At 37.6% G+C, this 20,086-nt stretch overlaps 1 protein-coding gene across 2 annotated transcripts in view; it reads right to left on the reverse strand.

Annotated features, from left to right (window-relative positions):
- Positions 1 to 20,086, reverse strand: part of LOC124367739 (actin-binding protein IPP-like) — a 39,248-nt gene that overhangs the window by 5,640 nt on the left and 13,522 nt on the right. The window contains exons 4-10 of one of the 2 annotated variants that reach the window (XM_046824818.1): positions 17,755 to 17,920; positions 9,441 to 9,590; positions 8,556 to 8,731; positions 6,449 to 6,632; positions 5,704 to 5,801; positions 1,758 to 1,840; positions 213 to 433 (exon numbers count right to left, since the gene is read on the reverse strand). In XM_046824818.1, the coding sequence (XP_046680774.1) occupies positions 213 to 433; positions 1,758 to 1,840; positions 5,704 to 5,801; positions 6,449 to 6,632; positions 8,556 to 8,731; positions 9,441 to 9,590; positions 17,755 to 17,920 (1,078 nt within the window). Of the gene's footprint in view, positions 1 to 212; positions 434 to 1,757; positions 1,841 to 5,703; positions 5,802 to 6,448; positions 6,633 to 8,531; positions 8,732 to 9,440; positions 9,591 to 17,754; positions 17,921 to 20,086 lie in introns of both variants that reach the window. The other variant, XM_046824819.1, reaches the window with a different exon arrangement.

Here is a 20,086-nt window from a genome sequence, read left to right on the forward strand (position 1 = left end):
AGGACTACCAGCTGAGGAAAATTACACTGCCCTTACTTCTGTCCCGGGCAATCATCTCGAATTGCCTTGGCGCTAATGTCTAATTGTCTCTGATCACCACTAACTGCTTTATCACTGCTTTCGGTAATAAGTTGCAATCATACAGCTACTTTTGGAATTGCTATTTTTGGAACAGATCCTGTGTATGAACTAATAAATGAATAAGCTCTAACCTGCTCGAATGAGTATCGCTCGACCGACTGGAGCACCTCGTTCTGCTTGTTGGTGCCTCCGACAACGTAGAGGAAGCCGTCCAGCACTGCCACTCCCATCTGTGAGCGGGGCACCAGCATGGGAGCGAGCGGTGTCCACTCTCTTGTCACCGGATTGAAACACAACAGATCCTGCAGGTGCCTACGACTGTGTATACAGCCACCAACAACGTAGATCAGACCTGCCATCAAAGAGTGCTTTTTAGTCTACAAATAATAATGAGACTGGGCTGATGGTATTTAACAAATACATTAATGAGCATTTTCTGTCATTAGATCAAACATATCTATAGTCATTTGAAAACTATGTGTGTACATTCCAATATTCTTGCAGTTTTAATGGAAAATGGACTCAGTTAGGAATAGTATAAATTATTTTCTTTATTAAATATTTTCACGCAGAACGTCTGTGGATACCAATCTCTTGACCAATATTAACTGGAATTTGGTAAGTGTGAAATGTCTTTGGAAGATTTCGCTTTGCTTTCTTGGTGTTACCAACACGTATTAATTTGATTCCAAAACTCTGAAGATAAAAATTGAACACTCTCATTGCCAAACCTTACGAATTCTTTACACTTTCTTATTTCACGATGATGTTCACAACCATTTTTCTATTGCACCTCCCACTCAGCGTAGCATCATATGACACTGTCACAGACTTGACTCCTAGAATCTGAAGTCCACATCCGTTTTAACACATCCAAAAAATCAGTGATGAAAACGTTTAAAACAAATTCTTTGCATTGTTTTGACAATAAAGACACCTAGACTACAAAAGAGATTTCAGAAGCTAAGTCTGTGAATGTCAGATTTCAGATGCTGCACTAATGCACTAGGTGAAATGGAGGTAAACTCAACATTTGTATTGAATCAACCATTCCCACCAAAGCTATGTTACATGTACCACTGACGACTCTTGTAGCAATTGGAAACATTTTTAAATAGTACTAAATGTGTATATTCAATAAACATCACTTTTCAAAATGGTTTATTTTTTGGACAAGGCCTTTTGAAACCAAAGGTTTCATCATCAGGCAACTCCAAGTCGATTAAAATAATTCTTAATATATATATATATATATATATATATATATATATATATATATATATATAAATGTGTGTGTGTGTGCATATTGAAAAAATATAGATCTGAAAATGTAAGTTTGATCATGAAAAACTATTGAATTAAAAATATTTTATACATGGTTAATGTTATATTTTGATTTTACATGTAATATTGTATAAATGTACCAAATTTTAGAGCTCTAGTATTTCAAATAAGTAATCTGTGAATACATAATCCAATTAGATATATTTGCTAAGACAAATTGTTTATCATGATTACAGACAAAGCCTTTTAGATGAGTTAGAAAACGAAACTAAAAACATACCTGCATGAATTAATAATTATAATTGAAATTATAATTACAAGTAAAGGGATACATATAGAATTCAAAAATAATATTGTTGTGACTTGTAGGTATTGCTTATGTGAGTACAAACCTTCATAAGAAACCACTCCCATGCTGAACCTAGGTTCCGGCAACTGTCCCTGCAACGTCCACTCGTCGACTGTTGGGTCGTACCTGAAACACAGCGCACAACATACATTACATCAAGTGCAAAACTACTCGGAGGGTACCAGCTAGCATTTATACTCATTGAAGAGGAATAGCACAAAAAATTTATGTTGGGAAACAGCAGTGACAGCAAATTTGTTTATGAATAAAAAAAAATCATTTTTAAATCCAACAAGTATTACAATGTTGTATTACATGAGTAACAATGTATTACATAGGACCAGTAGTCAAGTTACAGTCTAAGTCATTCTTTATAACAAAATCTCAAAAATAATAACCAAATATTGGGATTATTAAATGAAGACTGGAAAATCAATGGCTCTTCCTAAAAAAAAAAAATAAAGAATGGAACAAAAAAAGTCTAAAGTTGCAAGTACTATGGACAACAAGCGTAATCATAACAGTTTCAGGTTTTTTTCCTTAGCACTACATTGGTAACGCAACAGCAACATAAAGCAAAAACTAAGGATCCATCTGACCCCCTGAGCTTTTTTTACATCTTAAAAATTAACTGTAATTTGTTTAATGGAACCAGTACAACAATACAACAGACAATCTCTACCATTTAATTTGAGAACAGTGTTTCAAATGCACATGTACAGTATCGACAGTGAAAAATTCATTTTCTCTATATTAACTTTGATAAAAAACTTTTACAGAAATCCACCATACTGTTATGATAGTAAATAAATGCTAAATTCTTTTCATATCTACAAAAAACACTGCTTATAGGTTTTGCTAATTTTTAAGTTAAGTTTTCACTTGCGTAACTATGACGGCTTTGGAGGAAGATAAATCTAATTGCAAAGCACATCACACGACAGGGAGTATGTAATAAACATGAATATACATGGTGATTCATGAAGATATGCAGAAACTGTGGGAGCTTATTCTGCATGTAAAAATAATGTAAAAATTTTATATAAACGTGGATCCGGAAATGCTTTGTTAGCGAGTTAAAGGTATAAACTATCTTCCTACTATAGCTATGTAATGTGTAGAAAACTCAGTTCCTTCGCCATGCTTTGGGATCATTTATAAAACATCGCAGTGCACTTAATTGTCCACCTGATGAGACAATAAGAACACCTCTTCATCCAGATTACACTTGATTTTGTAATCAGATGTTTCTGATGTCATAATGTTGCAGAATAAATTTTGATCTACTTCGACGCTAACCTTTTTGGATTTCTTCAGATGGACATGGACTCCAGATTCCAAGAGTCAAGTCTATAACAGCGTCATATTTCAGAAGCTGCACTAAACGGATGGTGAAATGAAGCTGAACTCAATATTTGCATTGACTTAAATTCTCGATGATAAATTTCTCAACCCTGCCAACCCATACCTAATATCTAAATCCAACAAAACCCAACTAAAATCCGGACTGAAGTAAGTATCTAGCTGAGAGTAACAGACTGTAATCAGACTTGGTTTGCTAAAATGTTACAAACAAATTGATCTAGACTAACTGAATGACACAGTTATGTCAGCAGCACTGTCCCTACAGACGCCTTCATCTAGGGGTAAAAATCATGAAATCTTTATTGTTTTAAACAATTGACGTCACTTTTCCTTATAAGCTGAGCGTTAGCGAAGACTCTCACTTATGGGACTGGAAAGATTTCACCTCTGGCTGTCTGTCCACACGATATCTAACAAGCGAACTGACCTATAACTTGAAAGTTACCATGAAGCTTCATTTCTATATAGGCAACATAGTGGGATTTGGCTGAACATGAACAATTGAATACTTTTACATCGGTCTTATGGGTAACCATAATGGCAACTAGAAAATAGCAGAATAAATAAATTTGAAAACAAATTGAGTACAATTATATGCAATTTTAATATGTGACATTTTTATTCATGGAGTAAACATAAATAATAATAGAGTGGAAAATCAATGTTAAAAGTTGGTGACAGAATGTAATTTCTGCGCACTCTTGCATTGTAGTACCCTTCCTAACTCACCAGAATTGTTATTTCAACACTGCTTTGAAACCACTCCTAATGAACCAAAATGTGAATGTATGTCAGAAATATTTCATCTACAGACTTAAATTTTGCATGAAACTTATTTCCACACAGACAAGAATGAGTTCTATGACGGTGAATGTCCAAACATGGAATTTGGTTGAATGTCACTGAAGTGTATCAGTCAGTAGGGTGACACAAATGATCATCTGTGTCTGTCTGCAGGGCATCTTGAGGATGAAATGAGCATATAAACTGAGCGAAGCCTTAACCCATTGCGGATCACTGACGAGCTGGGCTCGTCACGCAGTGGCCGGGCCTAACGGCACGATGACGAGCTCAGGTCGCAAAAGCGGTCTGCTTTTAAGTTTTCCTCCAAATAGTTCTATTAATGTCTGATAGATCCGGCGATCGTCTTCACTTGTTAACTAAGTGTTAAACAACAGTCTACATTTAGAGTTTTCAAAAGTTTTATAAATATCCTACAGATTGCAGTTGTGTGTCGAAGTTGAAAAATCATTCATATGAGTTTACACTCTGCTTTTTAGCGCTTCTGATTGGGTGTTTTCCTCAGTTGTTATTATAATACTTTTGAGGTTAGTGACACAGAACTAAATGACGCAGACGTAAATGTTAGCGGGTTTAGTCTAGACAATGGCCCGGATGTTGTAATCGCTTCGCCCGAGCCGTTTTATTTAGACTATGATTCAGACATCATCCCTGCTACCCTGGAACCTTGCTCGCGTGTTATCGTTCCTACATCACGGATACCCCAGCAGGCCCATGTTCCATCTGAATGAATACCTTCACAGCTGAATTTTCTAGTATACAATAGCAAGCGATACGATGTGGCGCACCATTGCTGTTCGTGCGGTCGCTGACCGTAAATTAATTTGTGCCCGCGCGCCAAAACAATACGATCCGCAATGGGTTAACACGACACGCAGTGCATCATATTCCTATGTAGTAATTAAAATTCCCTACTAACAGTGGTATTTAAATCCCATAAAACAAGTGTAATAATTTAAACTTGGAACAAAACTAGGAAAAAATTAATGCGTACGTTAATTAAACAATAGCAATGCCACAATTTACTCAATTAAAAAGCAGTACATACCTAAAACATTATATACAACTTAAACTAAAAGTTGTTAAATAAATAACAATATTTCAAAATTTAACAATAAATAATAATAAGTATTACCAAATTCTTAATAATTAAAAACTTAATAATTGAAGCACTAATATCACAGATTAAGTAGTAATTTACAAAAGTAAGGCTGTGACTCTAAGAGGCCACAGGTTCGATCGCCAAGGAGGTCAATACAAATTTACACATGGGTTTTGACTGTTTTCTTCTAAAAACATTTCTATTAAAAATATTGAATTGAATTTTTTTGTATTGAATTGAATCATAATTTATTTCCAATTTTGTTACACGAACAGTGTACAAACTATAATTCAAACTCCTTAAAAAATAAACAAAATGTAACAATGTAAACATTAAGTAGTAATTATAAGTTTAGTTAATAACATACAATTGAGGAATCTATTTACATAACTAGTTGTACATTCGTTAGTAGTAGCAGTTAATTTATTTTAAGAAGTTGAACTCATTAGGTATTAATACAGGTAATAAAAGGTAATAGGTAATAAAATATTAGTGACCTAGGAAATAAGCCTACATGGGCCTGTAGAAAGCCTGTGCGTAGGCTCGAGTTGCTGCTATGAAATCGTGGACGGATTGTAATTTGTGGTTGTCATTAAAAAATATAATATCATGCGAACCTACGTGGTGTACACGCCACACGCGTATTATGAATGCCTTTGGTGCGTAAATGAACCCTTGGGAAAAAAGGTGTAAGCCTTTAAATTAAATTTACTAGAATCACCTCTCAATAGATCCTCCGATGTCCTCCCCCACCCAGCCTCCGACTGCGTACAAGTCTCCGTTGAGAGCACACAGGCCGAACTCACAGCGCGGCACCACCTGAAACATCAACACTGTGAAACCTGATGTGGCACATTATATATTTCTTTCAAGCCATTTAACACTTTAAATGTGTACAGGAAACCTAAGAAAAAGAGCTATACGAACTATGTTGAATCTAAATTTTGACGTTTCAGTTCACCAACATTTTTCTCACTTAGGCATTAAGTCTTTATGTTTTTCATACTACACTACATGTTAAAGAATTATGTAACAATAATTTAATTCCTAGGCTAGGTGACAGACATTCTTATTTTACCAGATATAGAAATGAAATTGCCATTGACTCCCATAGGCTAAAATAAATTTAAAAATTAAAAAACAAAACAAATGGTTTTTAAAAAAGTGTGTGTGTGTGTGTGTGTGTGTGTGTGTGTGTGTGTGTGTTTTAAATTTTAGTTATTAAGCTTAAGTTTATTCTAATGGCACCTTTCAATGTACAGTAAACCACTGTATACTTTATGAATAAAGTTATTTTCAATTGAATTCAATAAGCATATTACATAATATCTGAAAATACAATTATCTGTTGCAAATTTAAACGCAAGAGTCAATGACATATCCTGATGCTATTCAATTAAGAAATTATGATTGAAGTTGAGAGTCTACAGCTGACACAGCGAGAGCATAATTATGATGAGACCCACCATGTTGGCGACGGCTGTCCATTTGTCCTCGGTAGGATCGTACACCTCCCCGTTTGCCAGGATCTGGGACTCTTGCTCTCCTCCCACAACATATATCCGGCCGTTGAGTGCTGCTACTCCGGGTAGTATCCGGCCTATGCCCATCGGAGCCACTTGGTACCACCTCCTACCGACACACAACATCCTCTAAGTATTATCTGACTCACAAGCTACATCAGCTGATCTTCACAAAGTGCATAAGACAAAATCAAATAAAAAAATTTTACACAAGGATAATCGAATGCACTACAGTGATATTCTGTTTCTTATTACAATGTGTATAGCTACATTAGGGAAATAAAGATTAATTTAGAACCTAATTGTGCTATAAATTAAAAACTGCAGTATTAAATTTGATTCTCACACAAGATTTCAGAGCTATATTTGAGAACATTAAACTTGATTTATAAGACAACTAATGTCATTAATATTATTAAAAGTGACAACATTATTTTATAACAGAAACTAACAGTAAATCAAAATTTCTTAACATTCTGTTTCAACTTGACATTTGGTCTTGACAAATTGGAAGCAAAAGCATATTTTTGTGGCCCAAAATATAAAATATCAATATGTGGTCCAAGTTCTGTGAGTGATTTTGCTTACAAATGTGATAAGCATTGCACATTAATGAGGAATGCTATCCTTGTAAAATCACTTTTTAACCCCATTGCGGATCAACGACGTGAGGGTGACGCGGAGCGAGGCATGGACCAAAAGCACAATGACGTGACCCTCACGCGGATGACGTGGTACGGATGACTCATTTGTTTTTGAACGCTTATCGCTGTTATAAGCCTCGGAGATATTTCTAGTCAGTTTTCCTGGACTGGCTTCCTATCTTATCTCTGATACTCGTCCACAAATACTCCCCTCGTTATCGGTCAATAACGTTATTATTTGCGACAAATTGTTTGTCTGAGGCGTACAGTCGTGGCGTTCTATTTTCCTTTGCCTCGTGTGCGTGTACGTAAATAAAATGGGTGACAATTTACGATCATCTGAATTAGATAGACTATTATTAGAAAGTGGAAGTGATGAAAGTGATATCGATAGTGTTATTGAGGATGGAGACGGTTCTATCACGCGTATTTGTCCACGTTTTCATAATTAAGCGGATACTAATGTTGACAGTGACGAGCGGGCTAGTGACCATGATTCAGATGTTCAGACTATTTCAGACATTGTTCCTGGGACACCACCGGATGTGGAAACTCTATTTCAACATCATTTCAATATCAATAAAAACGCTCAAAGTAGTGCTTCCGAGGATATTTATGAATATACTTGAATATACTTCTAGTATAATATACTTGTCTAATATGATCTGTATAATGTTTATATAACATAAATAACAACATAAACAAACAAAACATGTATAATTAGCGAGCGCGCTAAGCAGGCAGGTAGGCGTGCAAACACTGCGGGTGCTGCGTTGCAATACGGATTAATTCGTACTATAAGGCCCCGCGCGCGCGCCGTTTTCACGATCCGCAATGGGTTAAATCTGGAACAATATTTTTACCGTACAAATTTTATTTGTTCTTAATTTTAATCTCTACTGTTACAAAAATGTTCTAATATTTTTTCCTGTTTGATATTGTTATTAACATATAATATTGATATATACATTAATATTTTTAGTACACCCTATTTGATGTAGTTTTTAATAATGAAGTAAAATAAAGCAAAATGAACTTTGTAGTAAAAATATTTTTATTTCACATGTTTATCAAAATTGTTTGAATTTCAACTACTGAATTTTAATTATATACATACTTTAACAAATCCGGTATACAGAATATGACAAGAAATAATGAAATGAATATGACGTTCCGTTGCAATAGAAACGTTAGCCGAAACCATTCAAGGGCTGTCGCCACAAGGATGTCAGTTACCACCATCATTGCCCTGTTTAGTTTAACATCTACGAAATACACATAAAACTTAGTAGGAGAACAGTGAAGAAGAACTCTCTAAATTATTCAAAACATAGTATACAACTCTAATATTGTACACTGTAAGTAAGTGTAAGCAAGCTAACTTACCTTCTGAATGTGTCAAAAACCGTTCAACTGACTCGAACGTACACTCCGATGACCTGGTCCAAGCACTCATCAGTTCTCGCTTTGAGCCGCCAATCACAAAAATGTCCTTTTTCGCACAGAGCCGAGGGAAGACTGATAGAGGAACCAAGTTACCTTTCCGCATTAACAGATCATTTCTAATACTTCTTAAAGCGACCTGCAAGAAACATATCATGGTAAAACAATAGATTGCAGAACACGTTAGATCTAAGAAAAGAAAATCAGTCAATAAAATGTACACCACTGCAGAGTTACACTCATCAGCCAATTTCACTATTAAGCCAACAACCAATATTGAACAGTTTAGCTAAAATAAAACCTGCAGATATAAGGTGTCCAATAAGGGCTGTATATTTTATATAAGGCAATGAGCCTGATAAGTCAGAGTTGTTTGAGAACCTTCACTGCAGAGTAGGGGTAAGATTGCAATTCTGTAACTGAGTGATCACAGGTTCAATTCTGAGAGAGGTCCATAAATATTGCAAATAGTTTTAAACTGTTTTCCCCTTTCAGGCATTTAGAGTATCAATCAAAATGCCACTGGTGAAAACGAACCCCCAAACTTAAAAAAAAAAAAAACACTGCTAATAATTAAATTCAAAAGTTAGTTATTTACAAAAATAAAAGATGGGATTGAAAGTTTCTATGTAATATTTGTTTAGATGCTTTCCCATTTATAAGTCAGTTTTCAACTAAAATATTTAACCAAGAAGCAAATAATTATTGAATCTATTAGATCTAAATTATAAATCTTAAAAACGTTAAGACTGAATGTTGATTAGACTCACAAAACTGATATCTCCAATTGTACTTGAAAATGAAGAGCTAATAGTAATTGCAAGATTTCCAGAAGTGATAATTATTACCTTTAAACTAATGTCAGTACATTCAACGATAGTTTTCTCAAGAAGGCACACAGATAACAGTGGCAGGCGTACGTGTGTCAGGAGTTCGAACACGTAACGCTTGCGCTGCTCTATATCGTGGGAGATCCAACGCAGGGCTGCCTGGAACACCTACAACAACAAAAAATTATCAGTAATCTGCTCGGTTAGATGGTAACAAATTTAAGTAAACAGAAAATGTGAGTTCGCAAAAATCTTTCTCTACTTTGTTCAATTATTTTTTGTAATAAATAAACATAAAATATGCAATAACTTAACTAAAGTAACTTTTAATTCACTGAGCATTAGCAAAGCCTATAATTCAAGGGAAGGCAAAAATGTCTTTTCTGTCTCTCCCTCTCTACCTGCATGATATCACAAAAATGAACTGATCTATAGACGAAATTTTGCAAAGCTTCATTTCTATATTGGGTAACAATGAGGTTGATGATTAGCTGAGCGTTAGTACATGTCTTTACATAATAGGTTTTATGGGTTACCATGATGACAACAAGAAAATTGCGGAGTAAATAAATTTGTAAACTAACTGAGTACAATCATATTATATATACTTAGTACATATAACGAATAATGTGTATATTTTAGTTCGTTTTTATCACCTTTTATAGTTAATTCCAATTAATCTTTTTTGATTTTTATGTCCATGACTTGTTTTATAGATTTTGTATGGTTTTCTTATTAATATATTATTTATGTAGTGGTTCAAGCCTTCTGTGAGTTTTGTTTTATTACGTTAGTTTAATCTGATGTACATCCTTCATTGGGCTTTTGCCTATTGGATGTCCTATTTTATTTCACAATTATTGAGTTTTGTTTTTGTTGTAAGTTCTTGTTTATTGTTTAGTATACATTTAGTTTGTTTGAAGATGATATTATTATTCAATTATTTCTAAGTTTGTAAATATTTCAAGATCAATGGTTTTATATTGTTTTATGCTTTTGTTTTGTATAAATATCTTGTAAAGTTTGTAAACTCACTGTCTAATGTATGCGGATGACACAACCCTTTTAATAAAAGATGACTCAGCAGAAGAACTTTATGTTAACTCTTTAACATCACTGCAAAATGCTCTCATGTATAGCAAACTCAATGACCTAGCACTAAAACCCCGACAAAACAACTCAAGTGCATTTCAGTAGGAAAAAAGAGCAAACACCAAGTCTAACCAATACATCAGTAGGTAATCAGGTCAAGTTTTTGGGTATCACAATAGATAACAAGCTTTCATGGACAGAACAAGTAAATAACACCTGCAAAATAATGAGCACAGGACTCTATGTAGTAAAACGAATCAAATGGATTGGAACTTTAGAAGCTGCTAAAACTGCCTATTACACATTAGTGGAATCACATATCAGATATGGACTGGTTGTCTGGGGCAGCTCTGCTGGAAACCTTAATAGAGTACTCATTTTACAAAAGAAAGCAGTTAGGACTCTAGCTGGACTGGAACCACTTCAAAGCTGCCGACAAGCCTTCCAGTCTCTGGGTATACTAACAGTAACGGCTCTCTACATACTTGAAACAATCATGCATGTTGACAGACTAAACCTCCAGACCAACAGTGACGTCCACACCTACCATACCCGTAATGCTTCCAGATACATATTGCCTCAACACCGCACTGCTCTTTTTGGTAAAAAAACCATCACACATTGGTAGAAAACTCAAAAATATGCTCCCAGAAAACATCAGAAACCTATTAGGAATTCGACTCAAGAAAGGACTTCAAGACTAACTAGTGAAAAGACCAATAAACACCCTTGAAGAGTTCCTGACAACGCCAAGCTGAGAAAGACCCGTGGGGGAATGGCATCCTCATCGGCATCAGCCACTGTCCCAGATGGGATCGTGGGTGATGTACCATCCTCGTCTTGTGCTGCAACTTCTAAGGAGAGTGGCAGGGCAAGGGGAGGAAGCCCACCTTCCCTTGTCACTATTCCAGTGACAAGGGTAGAAAACCTTTTCCCCTCTTGAGTTTGGCCCTGAAATTGAGAGTAGCTACCTATCCCTTCCTTTCCTGATGGTCCCAACCCCTACTTTACCAACAACCCCAGACTAAGGTGTTATGCGACCCGTGCTGAGAGTCCTCGTGGCACTGGGTATATTCAGTGTCTACAACGGAGCCTTCTGGGAACCAGGGACACCCAGTCGTAATTACCCTTATCCTTCCTAATCCGGGTCACTGGGAGAAGATGGACCGCAAAAACCCGGTTTCTCGTGGGGATCAGAATGGAGAATGAACCAAACCAAAACAAAAACCAAAACTGAAACTCAAGAGGTAAGCGAAACTCAACCAGAAGAGCTACCGATTGAACAACTAAGAGTGTCTGAGATGACCCCAATGGAGGAAGACAGACTTCTCTTGTCAGAAGAGAAGGCGAAGTTCGGCCGGAAGAGCCAAAAAAGAAGCGGCTCTCGAGAGGCGAACTACGAAAGCGGAGGAATAGAAGAAGGCTATCGCTAGAGGTGAGCCGATAATCCCCACCCCGGAAGAAAGGCAGAAGAGAGGTGGAAGAGAAAAACCGAGCTCTGATGAAACCAAACAACGAAGCCGTTCCTCAAAAGGGAACTTGGTTGTTGTTGGGGCCTCAGAGCAAGGGAAAACTCATTCCGCACCAGCCCAAAAACAACAAACCCCAAGCTATTCAGTGTGAAGAGGCAGCGATCGCAGCTGACACCTGAAGAACAAGCAAAGGGAGGGGAGAAAAGAAGGAAGGGGCATGATGGAGGTGTCACTAAGAAGACACCCGAAACATATGCCGAAAGGATCTCTGTGGAGAAGCTGGCTATTGTCCGGCTCGAACACCCAGAAGTGAAGCTATCGACGGAAGGAAGCCAACAACCTGAAGAAAGTGCTGGGCAAACGCGCCTTTAAAGGGCAAAAACGTTAGGATGTCCAGCTGTCATGTTGAAGGTGGAGCGATAGTGGGTCGGCTGTGTTAACACAGAAACAAAGGTGTGGCTAGAGAGAAGCAGGTCCAGGAGCTGAGTCCCCCTTTCGAAGGGGTTCAGCTGAAAATGGGCCCAGCTAAAAGTCTGGTAAGGATGTTTAAAGTATCCACTTTTAATCCCTAAGGACATCGAGGTGGACAGCAAAGCAAGAGCTGTTCGAAACAGCCCTCAAAAACCAGAATGACCTTGACACGGATCAATGGACTGCTGTTGGAGGGAAATCTAGTACCAACGGCGAATTCCTGGTCCTTCATGTGGACGAAGACTCCCTGAAGAAGCTGAAGACTCTGGCGATGCGCCCATTTTTGGGCAGTGACAGGATCACCTTCAAGCTGCAGGGAGGTAATGATCAATAGTGGATGACAGCGGTGCTCCAGATAAACTTACACCACAGCAGAGCAGCTACGGCAACACTCTGCCCAGAAGATCCTGGCTGACGACATAGGCGTGGTCCCTGATCCAAGAACCATGGACCATTGGCAGCCGTGTGATGGGGATGAGCACCGCTAAAGGTAATTTGATATATGAATTCTGGCAGTAACAACCCTAGAGCATGTATATATGTCAGTAACAAAATCAAATCACTAAAAATGGCACAAATGTGTTCTAGAGACACAGCCGTGACAGAGGTTCACTTGCAGACAGGTGATGGCAACATCAGAATCCTGTTTGCATCAGTTTACCTCCCATACGATTCTCCAGAAACCACCGCCAACTGCGGAGATGAGGCGGTTTGTGGAGTTCGGGAACCCTTACGCGGAGGCACCTGATTGTCGGTTGTGACGCGAATGCCCACCACAACCGCTTGGGGAGCAGCAACATCAACAATCGGGGTGAGTGCCTCTTGAATTTCATAGTAGAATCTTAACTTAGTTTATTATGAATCAAGGCTGTAAACCTACTTTTGTACAAAGAAGAGGTACAGGGGTAAGAGAAGAGGTCTTAGATATAACTCTGACTAGCAACTTTATTGCAACTAAAGTTTTTAAACTGGAGTGTGCTTGATGAAGCATCTGCTTCAGATCATAAGTATATCTCCTTTAGACATGAGGTCGTATAAAATAAAGGAGACCTATAGAAACCCAAAGAAAACAGATTGGGTAGCTTTCAATGCAGAGCTAAAAAACAATCTAGTAAGGGAAAATGGGTATCAGGGGCAAAGGGGGTCGAGGACATGGCGAACTCTTTGAAAAACGCCATGATAAGAAATTCGTACCACAAAGCCTGCCCCGTGATTGAGAAAAACTCAAGGAAAAAAGCATGTTGGTGGAACCAGGGGCTGGAAACCCTTGAAGGAAAAACCCTTCGCAGAGCATATAATACATGCAAACGTGCATGGGAACTGGGACAGGTACTCTGCTGCTCTAACAGAGTACAATAAAGAGGTGAGAAGAGCTAAGAGAAACTCGTGGAGAGAATTCTGTCAGAGTATTGATAAGGCTCCTGACTGCGCAAAACTCCAAAAAGTCCTAGCTCGAAGCCCCACAAATGCGGTGGGTACTATACTTAGGGAAGATGGACTCACACCAAGGATCCTGAGGAGACTCTTCAGTGTTTTACTGAATACACACTTCCCAGGATCGTTTCAAAACCAGTGAAACAGTTGTTATAGAGAATGGCGGCGAGAACCTAGAGATAGCTCGTCTAAGGTGGACTGGAACTGTGCAAAGACTGTCATCAACTACTTAGGGATAAAACGGGCCTTGGAGTCTTTTAAGCCGTTCAAAAATCACCAGGTACCGATGGCATTTTTTTTCCCGCTTTACTGCAGGAGAGTGGGGACTTGGTGATACCCCTGCTCCTACGACTGTTTAGAAAACTAGTCTAGCGACAGGAGTCATACCCTCATCTTGGAGGACCTCTATGTGTTATATTTATATCCCGAAGCCAGGCAAACCCTCCTATGAGGTTTGCAAAGGCTTATAGACCAATAAGCCTAACATCCTTCTTTTGTCAAGACCATGGAGAAGGTTCTTCTGGATAGGCATTTAAGGGACACAGTCCTCATCAATCGTCCCTTACATCCAAATCAACATGCCTATCAGAAAGGTAAATCTTGTGAAACAGCCCTACACTGTCTGGTTGGCAAGATTGAGCAAGCTATTGAACAAAAGGAAATAGCTTTAGCAGTGTTCCTGGACATAGATGGAGCTTTTGATAATACAGTACTCACTCTATAGTGTCTAAGCTTACATCCAGGGGTAACGGAGGAAACTGTTGTTAGGGTGATAAGTAACATGCTTAAGAGCAGAAAGAGCACAGGCATCTCTGTGCGGAATCACAAGAGAGTCAAAAACGCAGCGAGGATTGTCCACAAGGAGGTGTATTATCACCAAGCCTGTGGAACATAGTTGTGGATGACTTACTCTGGACTCTGAATGAACAGGTATGTATGCTCAAGGCTATGCAGATGATGTTGTTATACTCATAAGAGGTAAGCAAATGGTAACGTGTCTGGAAATGATGCAGAGAGCACTGGCCATTGTGGAGCGATGGTTGTGACGAAGAAGGACTTGTAGTAAATCCTTCGAAGACCGTCATGATACCATTTACAAGAAGAAGGAAACTGGGAAATCACACAGCCAGTCCTATGTGGGGGCCAGATACAGTTAAGCAGGGAGTTTTCAAATATCTAGGTGTCAAACTGGATGATAAAACTCACCTGGAATTGTCATATGGAATACATAATCAGACGATCTCAGACTACATTGATGAAAAAAAAAAAAATGGTGAGACGTTGCAGTAGGATGCACATGGGGGCTTAGACCCGACATGTCACACTGGCTGTACACCAGAGTCATTAGGAGGCCAATGATGGTGTATGGCTCAGTGGTATGGTGGCCAAAAGTCCAACAGGTGACTGCCGCAAAAAACCTGTCAAAGGTACAGCGGTTGGCATGCTTGGGGACAACGGGTGCCATGAGAGGAACACCAACCGCTGCTATGGAAGTAGTGCTAAACCTCCCACCCCTAGACATATTCGTCATAGGAGAGGCTAGGATGGCTGCCTACAGACTGAAGTGCAATGGGGGAACTGGCATTATCACCATGCTAGTAAGCACTCCAAAGATCGTTGACATTCTCAAACTGATATTCTAGAAATGATGTCTGACAGAATGGCAAAGGTTACGGACTAGGGAAAAACCATTTCAAGTCAACATTGTTGAGAGTGGAAGGAATGGTGTCAAAAAGGTGAGCCTGACTACATGAAGAAGGCTCTAACCTGGTACAACAACGGACGGGTCAAAGACTCTGAAAGGGTACTGGGGCAGGGGTCTGGGGAGCCAGACCGAGGGTTAACTTAAGCTTAAGCCTAGGTAAACTGGCAACTGTCTTTCAGGGCTGAAGTTACAGCCCCTTGCAGAATGTGCAAGAGTTAATGTGGAAAGGGGCTACAAAGGCAAAAACATCTACATTAATAACTCGGACAGCAGGGCTGCTCTGCAGGCCTTGGCCAACCATGACTGTAATTCGAAGGCAGTCTGGGAATGCCATAAGGTCTTGAAATTGCTGGCGAAAACCAATAAAGTTATTCTAACTTGGGTGCCTGGACATAGAGAATCACAGGAAATGAAGGGGCAGACGGTTGCGCTAACTTGGGAGCCAACCGTCTTCTTACCGGTCCCTGAACCAACGTGTGGGGTCTCATATAACTTAGCACGTAGATCAGTTACCAAGTGGATGGCTAACAAACACCTACAACATTGGAGAAACACTGAGGGGAATGTACAGGCAAAGCGGATGCTCAAGGGACCATCAAGGAACATTGCAGCAGATGCCCTTAGAATGAGTAGAACGGAGATCAGAAAGGTGGACTGGTTTTATTACAGTCATTGGATATTCCGAAGTCACCTGAACAGAATAGGTATTCCAGTTCAGGAAACACTGTGCAGGAAAATGTGGCGAGGCTGACGAAACAGCCAAGCACGTCATATTTGAATGTCCGGCATTACAGAGCAAACGCTCAAGATCCCTAGGTGTTCTTATGCATACGGAAATAAGGGGTTGGAACAGGAAGGCATTGTTCCAGAAGATCTCATGGTTTTGTAAAGGCCTGGGATTTGATACAGCTTAAACCTGGGAGAGGGTGCACAATACAGCCGGATGGCTGAGAGGCAACTACCAGGCCTAGGAAACCTGGCCCTCTGTTAAAAAAAAAAAAAAAAAAAAAAAAAAAAGCTGAGAAAGAACTGCACTAATATTGAATAACATAAAATATGTGACCATTTTTACTTGTATGACATTTTGAATTTTGTATGAACTATTACTCTACTTCATGTTCATGTAATAAAAAAAAAATATTGTGAAATAAATCTTTTGGAAATGAAATGAAAAATGAAATATGAGATTGTAACATGTGACATATTAAGATGTATAGCCTGACACACAGAACATCATCTTTTGGTGACTTGGTGTGTTGACTTTTATGACTTCGAAATAATAATAGGCCTATATTCTCAAACCAAGAATGCTAATAATGTTGATGTAAAATTTCAGTACAATCAGTTCAATAGTATAAGCATAAAAGCAAAACAAGCAAACAAAGGTACTTTCACATTTATAATATTATTAGGATTAGTCGGAATAGTTAAAGAATTGCCCACCAAATAGAAAAATATGATAGGCTGTCGCCACACGTAAATGGACGTCAAACCACATAATGATGTTGTAAGTCGGAGCGTCCAAATAAAGTCAAACACTTTCAAGGGTTAATAATGTTGAAATTAAACTTGTTCTTTATATGTTTCATGCGGAGTTAATGATCATGACACATACAAAGATCCAACTTGCTCCAAGCTATAACCAGCTAGGCCATAAAAAAACCAACATTTGTATCAATTCCAGCTCTTTTCCCTAGAATCGGTGGAATTGAAACTCCCTTTAAGAAACTGGTAAATCAGTAGTTGTGAATATTCATGCTATACATGCCACCAATACTGGATGGTGAAAATGTGGATAGGCTGGTGTATATTATACATTAAGAGTCACAAATAACTAAATACGAATCCATGATAAAAACAGAAATCAAATTGATGAATTTTTTATTAGGCCTATTTTTAATTATTTGTTAGAAAATATAATTAAAATTTAATTTATAACAAAGTAAAAATCTTGAAAACAATGTTTAATTTAATATTTTTCAATCAGTTTATCTTCACTTAACGTCTTTGCCATATTTATTTTCATGACGTCAACAAAAACCTTCTTTTTTGAGACTGAAAACATTACTTGCAACTAAAAAAGAAAATCTATAGGGGAATCAATTTCTAAATGGAAGAGCGAAAATTAAAGAGTTAATTAAATAAGAATTGCTTTTACCTGAAACTCACTGTCAACCCTCAGGTGTTCACTGGATAGGAAGAAGACCAGCTGATCCTTGGGCAGTTCCAGGAACTCTTCCTCTTGGTAAATGTGGGGAAAGTGGTTCTGGATGTAGTTTAGAGCTGTTGTCCGCATCTCAGCACAGTTGTGAGCATCTGCGAACCTGCGCCACATTTGTATGTGTAACAACACGTAAGACCACATTGAACAGTACAAAATTCCACATTTATCACTGCAAAATATTACATCAACAAGGCCAAATTAAAAGTACCAACATCAACCAAATTAAAAGTACCAACATTAACCCTGGAAGTGTCTATCAGAAATTCAAAAGTGTGCACAGATTTTTGTAGGTTTTACAGGGTCTCTTTATAATTTTGTTATAAAATCTTATATGTAGTATATGAATAAAGTGTTAAGCAGTGTGTTCATTTAAAAACTTCAAACTCGTATTAAAAGACTTCTAGCCCAAGTATCAAAATACTGTAAACAAATGTGTATACTATTAATTAATTGTGGGAACAAAAAATAGTTATTTTCAAAATTTGGGTAATTACCCCCATGTCCACCCATACCCAAAGCTAAAATCTTGAAATGTCCACCAATACCTAGAGACACCTCAATTTGAAGCTCATAAAAAATGCTGTATTTTGGTAAAAAAAAAAAAATTGGAATCGGCCAAGCCGTTTGGTATCAGACCCCAATAATGTAATTTCTTACAATTACAATTATTAGTCTACAAACTACTGTACTACTGCTAATAACACAACACCATTACTTCCTGAATGCAACGATATTGCAAAAAGCAAAAGGTTTTGTGTAATATTAAGATAATTACTAATTTCGCTATCAGTATTTGTAAGTAAACAGGACAAGTAAATGTCTTATCATTCTTTTATCTTTCTTATCTACTGTATTGTTGGAGCCTGGTCCAATAAGCGGCTATCTCTGGTCATGTTTCAACACACCAAATATTTGGAAATGCAGTTTCATTTGTTTAGTGATAGTGGTGCGTGTTGTACGTCACAAGGAATATTTACAGCGTTCAAGAAAGAGTAGAGATTATTTTTATATTTGAATCCAAGAATAAATGTGCAAATAGAACTACTAACGCATTCAACACACTACATCCTGGAAAGAATGTGTCACCTAGGTACATCATAGATTTAGTTACAAAATTTACTTTCAATTGATTTATAATTTTAAGGGCTTTGACGGGTAATAATGCTTTTAGCAGTAAAATAAGAATCGATTTCGGGATCGATCGCACTTATAAGATACGTCATCGACACCAAATAGGTCAGTCGACGCTTCTTAAACAGCTAAAAGTACCACATTTTTTAGTGTAGTATGCTATATGTATATGTGGACAATGCCACATTTATCGATAGTGTAACATGAAGTTTTGGACACTGCTAAATTGATTAATATTGAACCAGCAGTGCCAGCAGCTGATCAGTGAACAGTGCCACATTGATTGGTGGACAATGCCATAATGATTTTTATACAGTCACATTAATTAGTTTACAGAGCTACATTGATGGGTAGACAATGCTAAATTGATCAGAAGACAATGTAAAATTGATCGGTAGATATTGGCATATTGATGTGAGTAAAACATGTAAAACTCCAATAGTTAGTTTTAGATCACATATAAGGGGGGCATACAGAGATATTTCTAATCAATAAAGTACCTAAACACCCCACCCAGTGGAATGTGATATGCTTCCATGTAAGGCTTCTTCCCAAGTTCTTAGGGATGTCTGTCACTCATTATGTAATGAAATGGTAACTGAAATATATAAAATCTAAAACGCATATACATATTTTATACACCGTGATAAAAAATACAAGATATTATTCTTGTAAGCACAATAAGGTATATTCTGTTAAAAAATGTTAACCCTTTAAGGAGTATGGACGTCATATGACGTCTTCCTTTGACAGTCTAAAATGAGTAATGGATGAAATCCAAAAAAAATACCAAAATGAGTAAAAAATTAAAATCTTTAAAATCTCTTATAAAATGTTTACTTACATTTGAAAGCTTAATAAAAAAGGAATACGTGTTCTACAAGTCAATATTTCAGTACTTTTTAAATCAAATGTCTTATTTCCTCACTACGGCAGACTCAATCAGTATTTTCTGCCATTTGGACAACAGTAACAAACTAGATGGTTGCTCAACAAATATGTCACTCTCACAAGATAAATATGGCCACAGTATGCAGTATACAAGGAATGGCTAATATAATGTGGTGGCATATTCTGACAGCAAAGCGATGCACGCGCGACGCGACCTTGAGTCAGTGACTTCTATACCTGGTGT

Source organism: Homalodisca vitripennis, chromosome 8 (genome assembly GCF_021130785.1).
Source record: "Homalodisca vitripennis isolate AUS2020 chromosome 8, UT_GWSS_2.1, whole genome shotgun sequence".
In the NCBI taxonomy this organism is placed as follows: Eukaryota; Metazoa; Arthropoda; class Insecta; order Hemiptera; family Cicadellidae; genus Homalodisca; species Homalodisca vitripennis.